The sequence below is a fragment of the Clupea harengus genome, chromosome 11 (genome assembly GCF_900700415.2).
Source record: "Clupea harengus chromosome 11, Ch_v2.0.2, whole genome shotgun sequence".
Classification (NCBI taxonomy): Eukaryota; Metazoa; Chordata; class Actinopteri; order Clupeiformes; family Clupeidae; genus Clupea; species Clupea harengus.
This window is the reverse complement of record NC_045162.1, coordinates 22,800,055-22,820,428: the sequence shown is the minus strand read 5'-3', so window position 1 is coordinate 22,820,428 and position 20,374 is coordinate 22,800,055. Positions and strand designations below refer to the sequence as shown.

Here is a 20,374-nt window from a genome sequence, read left to right as displayed (position 1 = left end):
TGTGGGAGAATAGTTACATACTGCTGAGAAATCTCTACCTCGCTCTTAATGGGGATGAAGTCTGTGCTGAATTACACAAGCTTATCGAGGATGATGATATTTGTTTATAATGGGTGAAAAGGCCTTTTAAATCCACTGAAGCTTGCTTTATCAGAATGTATAGCATATCTAGATGTGTTGGGTTCTGTGAAGCAAGAGTCCTTGCAAGTTTCACATTTCACCATCAAACCACAAGTCTTTTCCCCCCCCCCCCCCCCCCCCCCCATCAATTCGCTTTCCTGAGCAGTGTCAAGTTTCATTGTTTTAACGGCTAAATGGTAAATCACCAACTGGCCTTCATTTCTATTAGGTATGCCATTATGTATGAACTAATGGCCACCGGTCAATCACATAGCCTCTGTTGGATGGCAATAAAAACCTCAATGTATATTCAGATTCATTAAGAAATTAGGAGAAAAAAAAAACAAGTAGACAGAGAGAATATGCAAGAACATGCATGAACTAACAACTCCATAAATGCTATCTGAAAACTCCCTAATTACAGGTTAGTGTTCATTTTTGTAAATGTAATTACCTCGGCAGGTGCATTGATGACTCCAGTGTTGTAGCCAAACTGCAGAGATCCAATGACTGCAGTGGACACACAGAACAGCAGATAGCCCGTCACCGGCTGCTTCTTCTGGAAAACACAAAAGGAGATGGAGAACTGAATTGAGAGGGCATTCCCACAAATATATACTTATCATTTATATCACTTACAACTTGAGTATGTATGAAAAATAAAAAAGTGAAAAAATGAGGAGAATCATTTCCACTGTGCTGTACTTAAAAGATACAGATTTTATTTGTACTGTCATAATGTCAGTCTCTATATTAGTACAAGGACATTTTATTATTTTACAAAAGCAATCAACCCAAAGTAGATCTTCAATTCCATTTTCATATGAAGTTAAAAAACATAATAAAGAAGCAATGTGAATTCATTTTTCTCTGTAAAGCAACAAGGTCAAGATTTATGATCAATCATGGCTAAGCGCGCCACTTGTCGGCATCTGTTCGAATAGCAATGACCTCCTCAACGAGGCGCTATTTGCAAGCACATGCTACCAAAACATTATTCAGAAAGAGAGAGAGAGAGGAAGTCAGAGTGAAGAAAGACAAACGGCATCAATGAGAGCTGTAATGTATTGATGCATGTGGATTGTGTTGCTACACAATGAACAAAGTCTCACATGCTTCGCTATCAGACCCCAAGAGCTCAGTGAGCTCGTCACAAAGCTTTTGTTGTTGGCAGACGCATAATGAGACATTCTATTTATGTTCTTCCTGACCCTCTTCTCCCTTCCCTCTTTTGCTTTTTCTCAGCCATGGCTCAGAGGTGTTGTGAAATCGCAGATATTCTTCACTGCATCACTGGAGTTCACCCCCCTGGTGAATTGATGCATGTATTCACACTGACCTATGCAACAGGATTAACCAAAAAATACTGGTTCGACTTTCGTGAAATTTGGACATCACTGGAGGACAACTGTCATAATATATTGTGATACCCTGCCCTTAAATAGCCCTAACATGAAACTTGATCCTAACCCTAAGCCTATTAATGTACTATGAGGTATAAATATAGTCTTTGTCGCATTGTTACAATGTATTTACCACAACAAGGACTCTGTGACATAAAGTGTGTCTTAAAGCAGAAAGTGTAAAGTCCTCTGCAACAGCACTGAAACAGCATATTGGCTGTCAGATATCAGTTGTACAAACAAAGATAACAACACTGACAAAATCCATTGTGGTTTCTGTACTGTTCTGAAAAGTGACCTACATTATGCATCAGGTGGAGAAATGTGCTGAAAGCAGCAAAAGGCCTATGTTAGGCACACACTGATTGAGCACATTGGCTCTTTGTGATAATGCTAGAGTTGGGGGAGACCAAGCACACAGCATTTGTAGCCGAAGGTCAGGAGACTCTTGGTATTAAACATCACCAGTGACTGAGCTCATTTCTCCTTGCAGAAGCTCCAAGACAGAAAGGTACATACGGAAGCGGAACTGTTTCTCATTTGGTTATGTTGCATCTAGGTTTTACCTCACATTTCTACCACTATTCTAGTCCAATATTGCAACTTCTACTATGCAACTCTACAATGCACCACAAATGGAACGGATTTTAAACATGCTTATGAAACAGAATCAAAATAAGACAAGAGAAGAGTTATATAAAAAACTGTGGCGTATTTCGGGTGCATTCAGTTTCGTTCAGACATTATTGCAGTTTATCTGCAACAGTAGATCACAATGTCCTTCCTCACCAGCGCACATTCAGGATGTTTGCAATAACAGATAAATGTTGCAGCAGACCAAACACTCAAATGCATTATTCATCCTAGATGTTTTTCATGTGGGCATGACTCAACAGGCTTTTATGAGATAGCGTTCAAATATGTCCACTCATATTACTACGGAAGAATCCTACTGAAAGAGATGGAGACACTGCTGCTGGACATTCTCTGACACTCTTTAACACACTCTTTAAGTAATCAAACGCATTAACAACACACAGGCCACAAGTGTTTGGAAATTCAGAAAATAATGTTCTCCTTCTCCTTCTGTCATAATACCAGTGGCAGGAAGGATACTACTCAAACTGTACTTGTGTGATTGTGTAAGTGTGATTGTGTAAGTGTGTTTGTGTAAGTGTCTTTGTGTAAGTGTGTTTGTGTAAGTGTCTTTGTGTAAGTGAAACACTTTGTTCATTTAGTTTCTGATCTCCCTCCCAGCCTATCACTCATGGTTCATCCTTGGACTGTTAGACTCCCTCTTACTCTCTCTGTGGCACAATAGTCTACATATAAATCCTTGCAGACAGCCTGTAAGAGGGTCACTCCAGTGGTGCACTGGGCCAGACACACACAAACATACATATACACAATTCTACTACAAATAATATTCAACATAAAATCTTCAAACATTACATTTTGTGACTAGAGTTCTGTGTCCTCCTGTGTTTCTAAAATGTACTGTACAACATGCCAAAACCCGTCTGACTGCAACATATTCATGTTCAGGTTGGGACATGCCATCAAACCTGGGCAAGGATAGAACGTTCAACCCCTCTCTCTCTCTTCTCCTCGCCCTCTCCCTAATGAACTTGTTTCCTTTATACATCCCCCCCCCCCCCCCCATCCGTCTGCTTGCCAGAGAGGAAAAGTACTGGATGTGTTTCTCATAAATTCCAGGTTGACTCATTAAAGTTACCTAGACAAAGAGAAATCCATCTATAATTGCTCAGGAAGCCCCGCTGATTGTGTAAGAAATGTAAAGTTTCACAGCAGAGAAGATGTTTTGCAACAGAACGCATCAAGGCTGTCATCAGGTTAATAAGGTTCATAAGGTTCATGATTTAAACTGTGTACTGTGCAGCGTCACATATACAGACCTCACTTAAGTTATCATTAAACAATCATTCATAGTCATATAGGACATACATGCAATAAGTACAGTCTTTCAAGAAAAATAGGGCTCACAGGCTGTGCCCACAGGAAAAAAGAAGAGATTGTGTCCTACCTTATCCACCTTATCCTCCACCATCTTCTCCATCTTGGCTGACATATGTCACACGAGCTATACTTGGCAGTACCTGAGCTAAGGCTCCACAGTTCAGACTTGTTGATGCACTTCTTGTTTTAAATGTATTTTCTCGAAATATGCGGTGAATGCCTGGATACTTCCTATGATGACAACAGACAGCACGTATGTCAATCAACACTCGAAACAAATTAGTTAATTATACAGTCTTCAAAGACGCCTTGAATTAACGCGAGGAGAGTGAGCTAAACATCTCAGTAGGATGTGTAGAAACATTTACACATAATTTTGAGGAATCTAGAGTCAAGTGTTCACATGCCCCTCCTTCTGCCCCTCCCTTGTCTTTTCTTCCGCTTATCAAACCGTTACAAAACATTACAATCTGAGATAAAGGCACATAGTGCAGCATATTTAAAGAATAAGAACATTGACCACAATCAAAAAAAGTCCCTATTTGGTTTATTGCCCACGTAGGCATTTCCGAAATTAATACCAATTTCCCAAATGTGTTATTACTCTTACATACAAGGGTTAAGCGGTAGGTTAAACTGCACACGCTGTACGGAGGTATTGATTTCGACAGTCATTGCTTTTAGAAAGTTGGAAAGACCAGGTACAGTCGTAATAGTTTTAACTTTGCCTTGTTGCAAAAATCATCGGAAGTGACGAGGACAATTGTAACATGCCAGTTTGAAGGGGTAAAGTAAAATGTACGGCAACAGCCATGCATTATTCAACCCAAAACGGAAAAGTTTTGTTTCTCTGAAAAATGTCAGTGAGATGCCAGTGAGATAGTCCCTTACAAACCAAAGGTGTAACAATTTCACCGCAGCTCCAACCTGCTGCCAGTTTTTTCTTGATCCAGTACGTGTCTGTCTGTCAGAAATATTCAATATTATATTATATATTGTCTTTCACATAAAACAGTGTTTAGCAGTTTATGATTAAACCCATGGTATTTATCATCATTGACTAGTTGCATGTTAGCTACGTTTGCTGGTTGCAACCGATTGAATGTAATGCCTGTTACAATTGTCCCCAACTGACCCCTCCTAATATTTTATAAGATAATAGGAATACAACACATTGTATGAAGTTAATAATTATACAAGCATGTAGATCGGATATCACTTATTACATCCATATACAACTTGTTCCTGTAAAAACACACAAGTCAAAATCTTTTGCAAAATTCAAAAGTTACAAATTTGCCCAAACAAACGACTTCTGTCAATAACTTTTGACAGGGATAGGGAAAATGTGAACGTAGCATACTGATGCCATCACACACGTTGTCGGTGAGTTTCATCGGATTACGTTAGACACGAGCTGAGAAATTAAGCGTGTTATACCTGTCACTGTGTCTTCCGTATGTACCTGGTCTTCCAAATCTGATCAACTGCCTCGCATTATTATTGATATCCTATGATTGAAAAATACATACACACAAATGTGTATTCAAGTAAATCACTTTACCGTATTGGTGGAAGAGTAACTCCTTGCGAAATCCTTGTCTGTATCGTCTGGAAGATGCCCACACTTGTCTATGTCCCTCCCCCATCGATAGGCTTTTATGTGAGGGTAGTACTCTTCAATCTGCACGTTTCATCCTGTCTTGATGACACCCATCCTTTAGCGTTTGGCCATTGTGAACCAATGCGTAATCGTGTTTTGTTTTGACGTTCATACTACTGATGAACTATGATTCAGATGGTATATACATATATAGAGATTTCGATAATATCCTAGTTAAAGCAAACTTTACAGTAACCCTTCACCAGTTTCATTCATAGTTCCCATATAACATCTATTATGAGCCAGGCGCGTATTTGAATAGATCTTCTGAGCCTCCTACAGCGCTTCCCACCCATACAGTCAGAACAAAGCTGATGAATGCAAGCCTTTAGAACAAAAATATGGTCACACACTGATCATGAGGACGTGTGGTGGGCGACATACTGCGCCAGTGAAATACTACAAACTTCTGTGTGTCATGCCAGCTACGCCTTCTCAAATAATTGTGAAGCTGGAGAGAATGCTGACGCGTTAAACAAAATAAACTTGACAAGTGGCAGGAGAGTTTTATAAGTATTTTGCCATCGTATCCTAAATACATTAACGCGTGTCAATTGCTCATTCAAAACACTGTGGATCCGTTCATCCCTACACTCAATTTCTCTGTCGTCACTCCAGCGTCGATATACGCTGTGAGGATTTGTGCGCACGTACGCAGAGGACTTCATGTAGTACGTGCAGCCTGAGCAGGGGCGCAGATGGCACTGGGGACGGGGGGGACATGTCCGTCCGTCATCCGTCCCCACCACTGACAATCATCAGTTAATAACTCTGCACAGCTGATTAGGCGATGTTAGCGTCCCCCCCCCAGTTGAGGTCTATGTCATTGTGAGAGAACGCGGATATGGTCTTTCTCACACGTGGGTAAATCTGCAGGCACCACAGTTATCTACCCATTAAAATGAAACTGGGTAGGGCGCGCATGAAATGTTATTTTGGAGAATCGTTTCGTGGGTTCGACTGTAAGCTCAAACTAATATTTTATTAGTATAAGATAGCTAGTTTCCCACTGCCGGCATACACAGGTCAGGTTAGGACAGTCTGTGCTCACGTGCAGATCAAGGGCAAAATACTGATGTTTGTGGGTTTGTTGGTCCATGCCAATCTGTGAGGTGTGAGGGAGGGCAGAATGTTCAGGAAAGGCGCAGATGTGCAAATTGAGCTGTCAGAGACATAAGGCGAAAAAGTGTTTCATAAACTCTCTTCTCTTCTCTCTCTCATAATTGCCTGCATGCTCAGTGCTGAGGGCTGATATGGCAGAGAACCTATACATTAGGTGGACAGGGTAAAAAAGTTGGGGTTTTGTTCTTGACATTAAATATTTGTATATAGTCTACTGGGGATGAGTTAAGTAAACTTTTCCAACTTTGCAAGAATATCAGTAAGGTCTAGTGCATTATTCATATTGTATACCTTTTTGTTCATGCTCTTCTGACAGGATTACGTCATCATTCATAAATGCACAGAGTGAGAAAATATCACACAACTTATGTCTGGCTTATACTTTTGACCTTTGATGTGGTTCTTACGACTATGCCAACTTCCGTTCCTCAGAAAAAGGAAGCCAGACTTTCTAATATGTCAACAGGAACCTGTTAGCTTTTACGTTCTGAGAACTGGGGTTGCAGTTATGTCAATCAATGACAATGAATATACATGTCAGCATGTTTTTTTTTGCTCATACATTTATGTAAACTTGACATACAAGACAGCTATTTTGTCCTGGTATAACCTGTCAATGCTCACTTACACTATTTACTGATATGACATTAAGTAGATCCAAAGGCAAATGACAATGCATGAGATTATATACAAAACTGTATAAGCGCATTTTTGAACTACCATTATGTAAGGGTCCTAATGATAAACACATTGTATGTGGTACATTGTCTTTTCTTGAAAGCTAATGTCATTCCTTAAAATTAATGTTTGGTTTAAAAATGGTCAATAGAAAACAGAATTCTTAAGAAACTTGTCAGTTTCATGTTGCGTTTTGTGAAATTAAGGTTATTACATACATTAGGGTTTTCAGGACACTGAATATTTCTTTAATAGGGTCCACTGCTGTTAGAGAAAGGGGTAAACTGAACTGAAACTCAAACCAGGATCAGAAACGAAATGCAATGCCCAGATGCACAAATGGTCAAAGGACATTAGACTCAGTTGTTTGAGATGGTTGCTTTACAAACCCTCAGTTGGTTAATCCTCAACTACTAAACATCCAATAACAAATGATGAACAAGCAAATGAGAGGATACTGAAGCAGTGCTGGATGCCTCAAACATGACTATGGAAATGTAATGGTATGTAAAAGTTACCACTCTTTCACAGTGCATTGATGTATCCTGGACCCTGTGGTGTGTAGCACATTATGCTGCAGGGGAAACCACTTCCTGAGCTGAACAGTGACTTGCAGTTAAAACAGAGCCAGCTGTTGTCAGTAGGTAGTAATGGAAGCACCGTCTCCTACACCAAAGAAAAACAAATGATTCAAAATATTTTGAGACTACTGTTGTAGTATTTGTCATGTTTACATCTGCTGTGCACATTCATTTATGGGAATACATCCAAACTCAATGTGTTTATTCCTCGCTGCAGGGCATGTGACACTGTACGCATGGTGTCATGACATAGCGTGTGCTGTGGGATTATCAATGAGTGGTGGCCTTATGGATTCCTGATGATGGGATTGTGTTACTGCGGCGAACAGGAGGGAAGCTGGATGCGTGGTACCCATGATCGCATTACTGCCCTGGTCTATCATCCCTCCTGCCTACTGTGCCCAATCAAAATCCCTCTCAGTGGTCATGTGGTCAGCATGAGATGGTTTTGTGCGAAATAAACAAATAAATAAATGGGAGCTGTGGCTTATAGAGTGGTGGAAAAGGGAGGAGGGGTCACTGTAGTGAGGAGTACGTGCGCGCAGACACACAGCTCTCACTATAAGTCACCCTGCCTCAACATGTTCATCTGAATTACAATTAGTCATTGTATTCAGAAATGAGCTCCCTGGATGAATCTATACGAATGAAAAACACTGTCACTAGTATAGTGGGAAACAGAAACCAGTTAGAAAGGCTTTCCCCCACTGTATGTGGACTGGGATAGAGGAATTGCTTCCTGTCTCATTCCTCTAGGGCAGGGGTCTTCAACCTTTTTCAGCCCAAGGACCCCTTGGCTGAGAGAGACACTGAGCAGGGACCCCCACCCCTGCCGCCCCAAATTTGGGCCTGATATTCATATCATTTATTTGGATTTAAGTGTCAGTCACACACACACACTGTCCCCTACACATGTTTGAACAGATTAGGGAGGGACAAAGAATGGAGTAGCTTGAGAAGCTTAAGTATGGATGAAATATCTCATACCTAGTGAGGGATCTGACGTTTGAGAATCCATCATTCATGTCTTTGGCAACAACATTCTCCCTATAAAGCATGCAGTGCGTCATACATGGCTCTTGCACCCGTCTGTGCACATCGCGACACATTTTGGCCAGGGTATATCATGTTCACGGAAAAAATTGTCGATCACTTTGAAAATCTCTGAACTTTTTTTACCTCCAGGCAGCTGCTTACAGAATAGAAATTCCTCCTGCATCTCATTTTGGTCGACAAATCACAAAAAAGCTGAGCGTCGTTTGACACATCGGTGGATTAATCTAATTGAAGTGCAAAATAATCTGCTTTCGGGAGTTTTGCAACTAGTAGTGCCCTCACATCATCTGCCAAATCATCAATAGGGCGGGCATTGGGATGCTTTTCAGTTTTTTTAACGTACTCATCCTTCCCAAACATTGTTTTGCACATATCACTAGCTGTTGGCAATATTAAACTTTCCGCAATTATGTATGGCTGTTTGGTCTGAGCGACACGTAATGCAACTTGATAAGAGGCTTTTAAAGCTAGCTCGCACACTTTGGCTGATTGTCTCATCAAGGTCCGCTGGCCCTCAAAAGATTTTAAACGGGAAATATTAAATGTTTTTTTCTTTCAAGTGAGCATGGTTGTCTTTGAGTGTCGTTGCAGCTTTGATGGTTTCATAGTTTTGTTTGATAGCACGGACGAGCAAACCACGCACACTGCTAATTCTTCACCATCAGTCTCTTTGTAGGTGAAGGCAAACTTCAGATAATTCTCTGAATATTTACGTGTCTTCTCCCGTTTGCACTTTTGGCTGTTCATGGAAGGTAGATCACCTGAACCGCCATCAGTGGTGTCTGACGAGGAGCTTTTGTTCCGAGAAATTACAAAACGATCAATTATTTCAAATTGTATGGTTATGGCAGGTAACGTCTTTTGGCACCAGATAGCTAAATGTAGCTAAAAGTGCATATGTTGCCATTATGATCAAATGATCGCGTGAAGACTCACGGGTAGCCTATGTATTATTTTTAAGGAATAGAACGCAATTTTTACGTTCTGTTTATGTTTATGTAGTCTTTTGGACGTTTTTAATTTTTGGAACAGAGAAAAAATGCTTCAGATGAAATAATTTGGCGGACCCCCTGCAGTACCTCCGCGGACCCCCTGGGGGTCGCGGACCCCCGGTTGAAGACCTCTGCTCTAGGGTACCATGGCTTTTGTTAAAGAAACAGAAAACACATTTTGATTAAATTGGTGTAGAGGAACACAATTTATGGAATATTATGATTTGTGTGTCCAGTACCCTGAGATAAGTATCTGTGAGTCATATTGAATCGGAGATTCAGCTGGTTTTCCATCTTCTCCGTTGATTTATATGGATCCAAGCAAACAGAACATCTTTTATCAGAAAACCTGATACAAAAAGACACTTTGGCCCCCAGTGAGAGGAAATATCCCTAACCTATACAGTGGGGAAAATAAGTATTTGAACTCTGCCGATTTCGCAAGTTTGGCCACTTGCAAAGAAATGTGTGATCTATAATTGTAATGGTAGGTGTATTTTAACAGTGAGAAATAGAATATCAACAAACAAATCCAGAAAACTGCATTTTATAACATTTATGACTATTTGTATTTGATGCAGAAAATAAGTATTTGAACCTCCAAGCAAACAGCAAGAATTCTGGCTCCCAATGACCAGTTATGTGCCCAAGAAGCACACAGATTAGTCCTCATTAGGCCTAAGAAGGTACACCTGATCTCAACTGGTGACGTGTATAAAAGAAACCTGTCCAAAGAATCATACTTCACACCTTCAACCTCACCACCATGGGCAAGACCAAAGAGTTGACCAAGGACGTCAGAGATAAGATTGTAGACCTGCACAAGGCTGGAATGGGTTACAAAACCATCGGCAAGCAGCTTGGTGAGAAGCAGACAACTATTGGTGCGATTATTCGTAAATGGAAGCAACACCAAACAACTGTCCATCGCTCTAGGTCTGGGGCTCCATGCAAGATATCCCCTCGTGCGGTATCGGTGATCATCCGAAAGGTGCAGAATAACCCCAGAACTATACAGGGGGAGCTTGTGAATGATCTCAAGGCAGCTGGGACCACAGTCACCAAGAAAACCATTGGCAACACACTACGCCGTAATGGTTTGAAGTACTGCAGAACTCGCAAGGTCCCCCTGCTCAAGGAAGTACATGTACAGGGCCGTCTGAAGTTTGCCAATGAACACTTGAATGATTCTAAGGAGGATTGGGAGACAGGATGTGGTCAGATGAGACCAAAATCAAGCTCTTTGGCATCAACTCGACTTGCCGCGTTTGGAGGGGGAAGAATGCTGAATATGACACCATCCCCACCGTCAAGCATGGAGGTGGAAACATTATGCTTTGGGGCTGTTTCTCTGCCAAGGGTACAGGACGACTCCACTGCATTGAGGGGACTATGGATGGGGCCATGTAATGTGGAATATTGGGCTTGAACCTCATTCCCTCATTCCCTCCCATTGAAAACGCAACCTTAAGGATTTGGAGAGGATCTGCAAAGAGGAGTGTACCAAAATCCCTCCTGAGATGTGTGTAAACCTGGTGACCAACTACAAGAAAAGACTGACGTCTGTGCTTGCCAACAAGGGTTTTCCACCAAGTACTAAGTCATGTTTTGCTAGGGGTTCAAATACTTATTTTCTGCATCAAATGCAAATTAAGTCATAAATGTTATAAAATGCAGTTTTCTGGATTTTTTTGTTGATATTCTGTTTCTCACTGTTAAAATACACCTACTATTACAATTATAGATCACACATTTCTTTGCAAGTGGCCAAACTTGCGAAATCGGCAGGGGTTCAAATACTTATTTTCCCCACTGTATATATCAGGGATTGCTGGTGCTGGTCTTAGATATGTTTAATTTAGTCAAAACGTTGACTACAGGTCTTTTCCCAGGTCAGGGCACCACTTAAACATTTCTTGTTAACCTCAACAGTGCTTAGCCTAGTCACCACTTTCTGCCAAAGCAGTGATGTCTATCTCCTGTTTCCTGTTACAGTCAGATTTTAGTCATACACGACGACGCCTATAAGATGCTTTGTTTTGTCAGAGCATACATTTTCGCAATAGCAAATTGTTACTTACAGTAGCTTTAAGTGAAAGCTGCCTAGGCCTACGTCACTGAATGATTTCACAATATCAGAAACGTAGCCACGTGCACATTTTCAGCCTAATCCAAATAAAAGTTCACTACTGAAACTGCAGGTTTTAGGATGTCAACATATTTCCTGTCCAATATCTCGCTCACTTAGCTGCTACTAATTACTCCCCAAACCTGCACCCTCAGATCTGCAAACAGCTCGCTCCTCCGGGTCCCTAACACCAAGCTCCGCACCATGGGCGACCGGGCCTTTTGCTCGGTATGCCAAGCTTATGGAACAGCCTCCCTGACCACCTAAGGGCAACGCAGACGCTGGACTCTTTTAAAACTGGCCTAAAAACATTTCTATTCAGGAAGGCGTTTTTGACTTTGTGATAAATCACTTTTATGCTTATGTTTACTAGTTTTATTTTATCTTATTATTATAGTTTGTTTCTACTATGTTTTTACTATGTACTGGCTCTGTGGCACTCTGAGATTCTTTTGAATGAAGAGTGCGCTACAAATAAAATGCATTATTATTATTATTATTACATAGTGGACTGCAATTTGCTAGAGATATGGGAACAAAACCTGAGATCGCGGCTCTAGTCTGCAGTTAATGTTAACTTACAACTCCCTCTTGAGGTAAATGTAGGGAAGTGCAGTACCATCTACCACGCACCTCTCTTTTATTAGGCTACTTCACTGGACATTGATTTGAAACTTGAAACTCAATAAGGATAAACGAGCTTGAAACGGAATAAGACCACACTTCCCAAGTAGCCTATAGGTGTATACATGTAAGGCTGTTTTAGGCATAGCATAGCCTACGTAAATATTGCCTATTGCTTGTGGCCAAACAAATCATGGAATGTATGCATTAATAATTTATTTAACTCGGGAACATGTAAACTAAGCATTTGGATTACCACATTCATGCACAATCAACCCAAAATGCCATTATTTATAATAACTGACATGAATTAATGTGGACCATTTGGTCTCATTGTAGTGATTTCAGATCTTAATATTATAATGTTAATTATTAGTAGTATTTACATAGGCCTAGTTTTGAACGGTACCATACGGAAGCTAAAACCTCATCTACCTCTGTAGTGTAACAGAGTGTAGTGTAACAGAGTGTCCAGGAATAATCCTGTAAGGAGGACATAATGAGTCCAGGCCAGCAATTGTAGTGACCAAAAGTACTTTTACCTTCTACCTACCATTTTTACAAAACTACAGATCAACAAACTGCATTCTACACCATGGAGAAAATACATCATGGCAATTTTGCCTATAATGAACCAACCACTGGGATGATTTTTGGGTAACCATTCTTACCAAAGGATTCTTCACCTAATTCACTATTATGTTATTAACTAAATATATAAATTATGTTATTCACAGTTATAAATCCTTCTATAATCTGTATAAAACAATTCTTGATTTCTTCCAACAAGCACTCACCTGTTTCCTGAAAGGGCTCCCATCTCACTGGACATTTCCAGCCACCAAATCAGGTCCATCAAGAGGCCTGCTGTAGTCCTGCATTTCTTCACAGCTTGTCAGCGGTTGAGGGACCTCTGTAATGGATGCTCGTATTCCAGAGTCTCATTCGCGGGCCGTCAATCAGAGTTGTCCTCTGCTAGGTCTACAGTTTCAAGTGTCATTCAGAATTTTGCCACATTAAGGAGACAGGCACCTCAGGGTGTGCTGATCTGACCACAGCCATTAACGCCATGGAAACTGCCATGGAAACAGGATGAATATGGAGAAACTTCTGTCCAGTGGAGTTTTGAGGCCACCTGACATGCTAGTGAATCGCCTCCAGCACCTCATTTCAGAGTATAATTCTTTGGCCAACTAATGGATGGTGCCCTCGCACAGTTAAATGAAGCTTGCTAGGAAGGTGCTCCTTCATTAACATCCAGTTATCATACACAGAGACATGGGGAAAACATAAGTCTTCTGACCACCATGGTGACACAGATTATGAATGATTTGTCTTGAAGGCCCAGGGGCTGCTCAGGGTGCAGTACACCTAACATGGGCTTTCAATCCAAGATCAGCGGAACCAGTGGCCAGGACATGGCAGAAGACTGCTTCTCCAGTTGAGCCAGGAGGAGATGGCTGCAGAGAGGGCACAAGGAACCCCAAGGTTCACCAACTTCCTCTACAGGTTTCCTGAAGCCTTCAACTAGGTTTTTTTTATTGTTTTTCGAGAGAGCATAAATATATACAGTATATACAGTGGGGAAAATAAGTATTTGAACCCCTGCCGATTTCGCAAGTTTGGCCACTTGCAAAGAAATGTGTGATCTATAATTGTAATGGTAGGTGTATTTTAACAGTGAGAAATAGAATATCAACAAACAAATCCAGAAAACTGCATTTTATAACATTTATGACTTTATTTGTATTTGATGCAGAAAATAAGTATTTGAACCCCCAAACAAACAGCAAGAATTCTGGCTCCCAATGACCAGTTATGTGCCCAAGAAGCACACAGATTAGTCCTCATTAGGCCTAACAAGGTACACCTGATCTCAACTGGTGACGTGTATAAAAGAAACCTGTCCAAAGAATCATACTTCACACCTTCAACCTCACCACCATGGGCAAGACCAAAGAGTTGACCAAGGACGTCAGAGATAAGATTGTAGACCTGCACAAGGCTGGAATGGGTTACAAAACCATCGGCAAGCAGCTTGGTGAGAAGCAGACAACTATTGGTGCGATTATTCGTTAAGGGAAGCAACACCAAACAACTGTCAATCGCTCTAGGTCTGGGGCTCCATGCAAGATATCCCCTCGTGCGGTATCGGTGATCATCCGAAAGGTGCAGAATAACCCCGGAACTACACAGGTGGAGCTTGTGAATGATCTCAAGGCAGCTGGGACCACAGTCACCAAGAAAACCATTGGCAACACACTACGCCGTAATGGTTTGAAGTACTGCAGCACTTGCAAGGTCCCCCTGCTCAAGGAAGAACATGTACAGGGCCGTCTGAAGTTTGCCAATGAACACTTAAATGATTCTAAGGAGGATTGGGAGACAGGATGTGGTCAGATGAGACCAAAATCAGGCTCTTTGGCATCAACTCGACTTGCCGCGTTTGGAGGGGGAAGAATGCTGAATATGATCCCAAGAATACCATCCCCACCGTCAAGCATGGAGGTGGAAACATTATGCTTTGGGGCTGTTTCTCTGCCAAGGGTACAGGACGACTCCACTGCATCGAGGGGACTATGGATGGGGCCATGTAACATGGAATATTGGGCTTGAACCTCATTCCCTCATTCCCTCCCATTGAAAACGCAACCTTAAGGATTTGGAGAGGATCTGCAGTGGACCAAAATCCCTCCTGAGATGTGTGTAAACCTGGTGACCAACTACAAGAAAAGTCTGACGTCTGTGCTTGCCAACAAGGGTTATTCCACCAAGTACTAAGTCATGTTTTGCTAGGGATTCAAATACTTATTTTCTGCATCAAATGCAAATTAAGTCATAAATGTTATAAAATGCAGTTTTCTGGATTTTTTTGATGATATTCTGTTTCCCACTGTTAAAATACACCTACTATTACAATTATAGGTCACACATTTCTTTGCAAGTGGCCAAACTTGCGAAATCGGCAGGGGTTCAAATACTTATTTTCCCCACTGTATATAAAAGAAAAAATACTCTCTATATAATACTATATCTAGTTTGGTATTGATTACTAACTTTTTCATCAAATGCATATCAGGTCTTTTAAAGTGACAGCCCATGACAAAGTTCAGCCCATGTCCTCAGAAGAAATTGCAGGCAAGTTTTTTTTTTTTTTAGATGTTGGATTTTCAGTGAAATTCAGTGATTTTGAAGTGTGTAGGATTTAATGGCACCTAGCGGTGAGGTAACAGATTACAGCCAGCTGAATACCCCTTCTTCACCCCCTCTCTTTCCAAGCATACAGGACAAACCACGGTGGTTGTCAGGTGCCACAAAAAGCGAAAGGCCCTCTCTAGAGCCAGTGTTTTGGTTTGTTCATTCTGGGCCACTGTAGAAACACAGCCATGCAACATGGCAGACTCTGTGAAGAGCACCCACTCCCGTAGATATGAAGGACTAACAAAAGCATGATTCATAGTTACAGGTCTACACTAATGAAAATGTAATTGTGAATGCTATATTCCATTTCTGCTAATAGATTCCCCATAAATCCTTCACACAGCACCTTTAAGTGATTTTCCTTTACTGTGCTTATAATATGAGTCATACTTAGACAATGTAAATTATATCATGGTTCATAACTTACTGAATGACAAATATAAAAGTTATTTCTCTCCCCCCCCCCCCCCCCCCCCCCCCCGCAGCCTCTTAGTGGGAGAAAGAACACCAAAACCAAATCTGTTTCCCCAGGATGCTGAAGACCATCACCGCAGCCCTGCACAAGTTCCATGGGCCTTCCACATCAGTAGAGAGAGGACCTTATCATTTAGGCTGGACCTACAATTATTGGCACCCTTAGTGAATATGAGCAAAACAGGCTATGAAAAAATATGTCTTTGCTGTTTATCTTCTTGGTCTTTCACTCAAAATATTCCCAAAAATCTTACCTTTTCATTGAAGTAAAATTATTGAAAGAAAAAAAAAATGTTGACATTAAATAAATACTTTTCTCCAAAACATGTGTGCCACAATTATTGGCACCCCTAGAACATCTTCTAATTAAAATCTAACTGAAATATATTTCCAATCATTTTTTACATTTTTAAGATCACCTGTTTGATTAGGAACTCTTAGGTGGTCAACCATGACTTCCTGTTTCACTGGGGTATAAATATGAGTGTCACACAGGCCAAATTCCCTTAGTCACTCATCACTATGGGAAAGACCCAAGGACACAGTGATAATGTGCGACGAAAAGTTGTTGAGCTGCACAAATCAGGAAATGGATATAAGAAAACCTCTAAACAGTTGAAAATACCCATTTCCACTATCATGGCAATAATTAAGAAGTTTAAAGCGACAGGAGATGTAAGGAATCAGCCTGGAAGAGGACCTGTCTGTAAATTGACCCCATGTGCCGTGAGGAGGATGGTTCGACTGGCAAAAGAATCTCCAAGGATCACAGCTGGAGAATTGCTGAAGCCGAGTCTACAAACGTTGACCTCAGAACCTGAAGGATCTGGAGAGATACTGTATGTAGGAATGGTCTCAGATCCCGTACCATGTGTTCACCAACCTCATCACGCATTATAGGAGAAGACTCAGAGCTGTTATCTTGGTAAAGGGAGGCTGCACAAAACATTAAATAATATTTATTTAATGTCAACAGTTTTTTTCTCTTTCAATAATTTTAATTTAATGAGAAGGTAAGATTTTTGTGAATATTTTGACTGAAAGACCAAGAGGATAAACAGCAAAGCCTGTTTTGCTCATATTCACTAAGGGTGCCAATAATTGTGGAGGGCACTGTATCTTCACTGTGCTGTCGACCTGTAATTATGCAAAGCAAAACAAGAAAATCCTTATTATTATTAGATATGTTTGTATTGCCACTTCATGTTGTGTTTTGACCCAAATTAAATTGAAATTGAAAAACCAAATGTTGGAAAAAGGTCATTTCCCACATTAATTAAGTACAGTACAACACTGTGTGCTGAAATGTATCAAAATCAGACGTAGATGACCTAATGATGCACTATGCTTTGCATAAGGATATAAGAGTATCACACCACCCAAAGAACAAAACATTATTATATATAATATTTGAACTTCAAAAGTACGAACTACGGAGACATTTGGGCACATCTCAGCATACACTTACATACACAAACTGTAGGACAACACAATAATTTAGGGCCTAAAATAGGAATATTTATTTTCTATAGTTATGCAGTATACCAAGCTGACTCACTTATGGAAAAAAATTGTGACATACAGTTGCAATCAAAAGTTTGGACACACCTTCTCATTCAATGTTTTTTCTATTGTTTTCAATAATGTTTCTACATTGTAGAAAAAAGTGTTAAACATAGATTCTTCAAAGTAGCTACCTTTTGCTTTGATGACAGCTTTGCACACTCTTGGCATTCTCTCAATCAGCTTCATGAGGTAGTCACCTGGAATGGTTTTCGAAGTCTTGAAGGACTTGATGCACTTGTTGGCTGCTTTTCCTTTCTCTCTGCGGTTCAACTCATCCCAAACCATCTCAAGTCAAATTCTAAAAGAAACTCTTCTCAACATACTCTTACAAACACAAACTGAGACATGTAGACATATAGCCAAAGGTTAAATTGTGACTGTAGTACTGCAGCAACCAAATTGCAACAGTAGATACTAGGGGTGGGGGGAAAAATCGATTTTTCGATTTCTCTCGATTCTCTCTAGAACGATTCTGTCTCGATTCAGAAAAGTTCATAATCGATGTTTTAATAATAATAATAATAACACATTCATTTTGTGTTGAAATGCAAGCGGCATCGATTATTGCAGACTCTGAGTAGCAAACTAAAATGTTTTAAAAAATGAGATGCATCGATAATCGTTTTATCGGTTTAGAATTGATAATCGATAATCGGTTTAGAATCGAGAATCGGTTTAGAATCGAATCGTTGACCTCTGAATCGGAATCGTGAGGTGCCAAGAGATTCCCACCCCTAGTAGATACATAGAGGACAAGATAATAAGAGAGGAGCTGAAATGTAAATGTAATGTGTAAAGCGTCTTAACTAGGCTGTAGTTGCCATACTTGGATACTGTGGCTGTCTCATCGAAGCATAAAACAGTGATCAGTACAAGTACCACTTGCATTTATTAAGACTTCATTTAGTAAGGTTCTGACCACTGTCTTCTCAACTTGTATTCAATAATAATAAGTATGGTATGGTCTGAAACATCTGTTTCAGCAGCTAAATGACATTTGCAGAGACAAAAAAAAGGAACCAGAGGCACTAAGACATATTCATTTTCATTCAGCCTTAGAGTGAGCATCCCTCATACAATCAGAAGACGTGCTCTAGTGGAAAGAGAAACAGGCTTGAGTGGTCTGGACACGCTCCAACAGAGAAATTACCACTTGTGTTCACAGGGTGGCACTCTGTTGTCATCTGGGAGCAAGGTATCGAAATGGTTGAAATGGTTGAAAGACATTGGCCATTCTAAATCTAGCTGTGCAGTTTATGGTACCGTTTTTGTGCAACATATAAGTTGACAGCAGATCATTCTTTCCACTGTTATGCACCAATAGGAGCTCAATGTGTGGATGTATGATTTATATACGTTTCTGTAGAGGCAACACAAAACACGGATAGATCGTTCTCATACATTCACCAAAACGCTTGTGTGTGTCCTTCTCGCACATCCTTTTGCAGTTAACAAACACAGCTGTAAGATGTGACGGAACTACAGTCAGTGGTGAAACTAACGGTGACACATTTCCTTTTACTGCTTGCCAGAACTTCCTCTTCAGAAAGATGACGAAGATCCGATCTCCAACTGCAGCTAAGAGGGCACACTCACCTGGATTAAAATTAAGATGGTGGGAGTCTCTGCCCTGAATATGTAGGAAACAGTCCCGAGGCATTTTTAGGCCCAGAGGCCTGTAGACCCATCCCTCTGTAATACACTGATTACCCTAATGCTGTTAACCCAGAGGGAAAGGAACATTTCATTTTCCTCATTTACTTTGATCTAAAATGGAGAAAATTAAATCAAAACAAAACAATTTGTCAAAATGCTTTTGTTGTATGGCACATTGTTAGAGAGCGATTAAAGCTAAACATGAATTAATCAGTGTGCAAAATATACACATTATATGGTTTAATCAGTTTATGAGAAACTTCATTATCATGAGAAAGTTAATCCCATTTTGTAGTTCAGCCACATATATTCTACAATGTTAAACTTATTAATAGAAAATAACCTTTCCTGAGTAGTGGGACTACTTTCTAAACTATGCAAAGGTCAGTGTCTTTCAGATTCTAGTGACACAATAACAATTAATTTCGGCCCTGTTGTACAATTTGCATAGAAAAGGTTTCACGCTGTAAACTTAATTATGTGGAGGTCAGCATGCTTAGAGATGGATGTTACACTAATCTTTTTGCTTTCTTTTATTTATTGGGTGCTTTCATAACTTATGCCAACATACTGTACAATTGACCCGGGTCAAAGTAATTCATTCAAACGTGTGACTCGAAATGAGGCAAGCACAACAAAATCGAGGCCAAAGTCAAAATACATCAAAACTATGATTCAGCAGAAGCTTTGTTACCCAGTGATACTCATGTGTAGCCTGACGATGTCATACTCATAATTCTAGTCAGAATATGAGTCTGAGACCACTCCATTGGGCTGTGATTATGGGGCGTGTTTCAACCGAACAAGGAGAACCTACCTACAACCAATCAGAACAACGTAGTATGTGACCAGGGCCAGCTGATAAATTAAACTTTTATCTTATCCCGTAGGAAGGAAGGCAAAAACATATTTTCGATTGACAAATGCCTTGATCGCGTTTCTCTGTTCCTCTTTCAAAATGAATGCACTGTCAATGTCTAAATGGACTCGAATCTATACATTTCAGCTCTCCAGCGGCAGCCTTGTTTGTTGAAAACGAATTCAACCCGTGTGTTGATTACGTTACTGTTGATCATCTGTCCATCATCGTATAAAGCCCGCCTTGACAATTTGATTGGTCCGGCAATTTCTGT

General features: G+C 40.4%; 1 protein-coding gene across 2 annotated transcripts in view; it reads right to left on the bottom strand.

Annotated features, from left to right (window-relative positions):
* The window catches only part of slc2a3b (solute carrier family 2 member 3b), a 10,848-nt gene extending 5,370 nt beyond the window's left edge, over positions 1-5,478 (bottom strand). Inside the window, exons 1-3 of one of the 2 annotated variants that reach the window (XM_012833529.3) lie at positions 5,065-5,478; positions 3,568-3,731; positions 575-679 (exon numbers count right to left, since the gene is read on the bottom strand). In XM_012833529.3, coding sequence (XP_012688983.2) covers positions 575-679; positions 3,568-3,612 — 150 coding nt within the window. In that variant the 5' untranslated portion in view covers positions 3,613-3,731; positions 5,065-5,478. Of the gene's footprint in view, positions 1-574; positions 680-3,567; positions 3,732-4,391; positions 4,465-5,064 lie in introns of those variants that run through there. The other variant, XM_031576293.1, reaches the window with a different exon arrangement.
* Between the last annotated feature and the right edge of the window lie 14,896 nt (positions 5,479-20,374).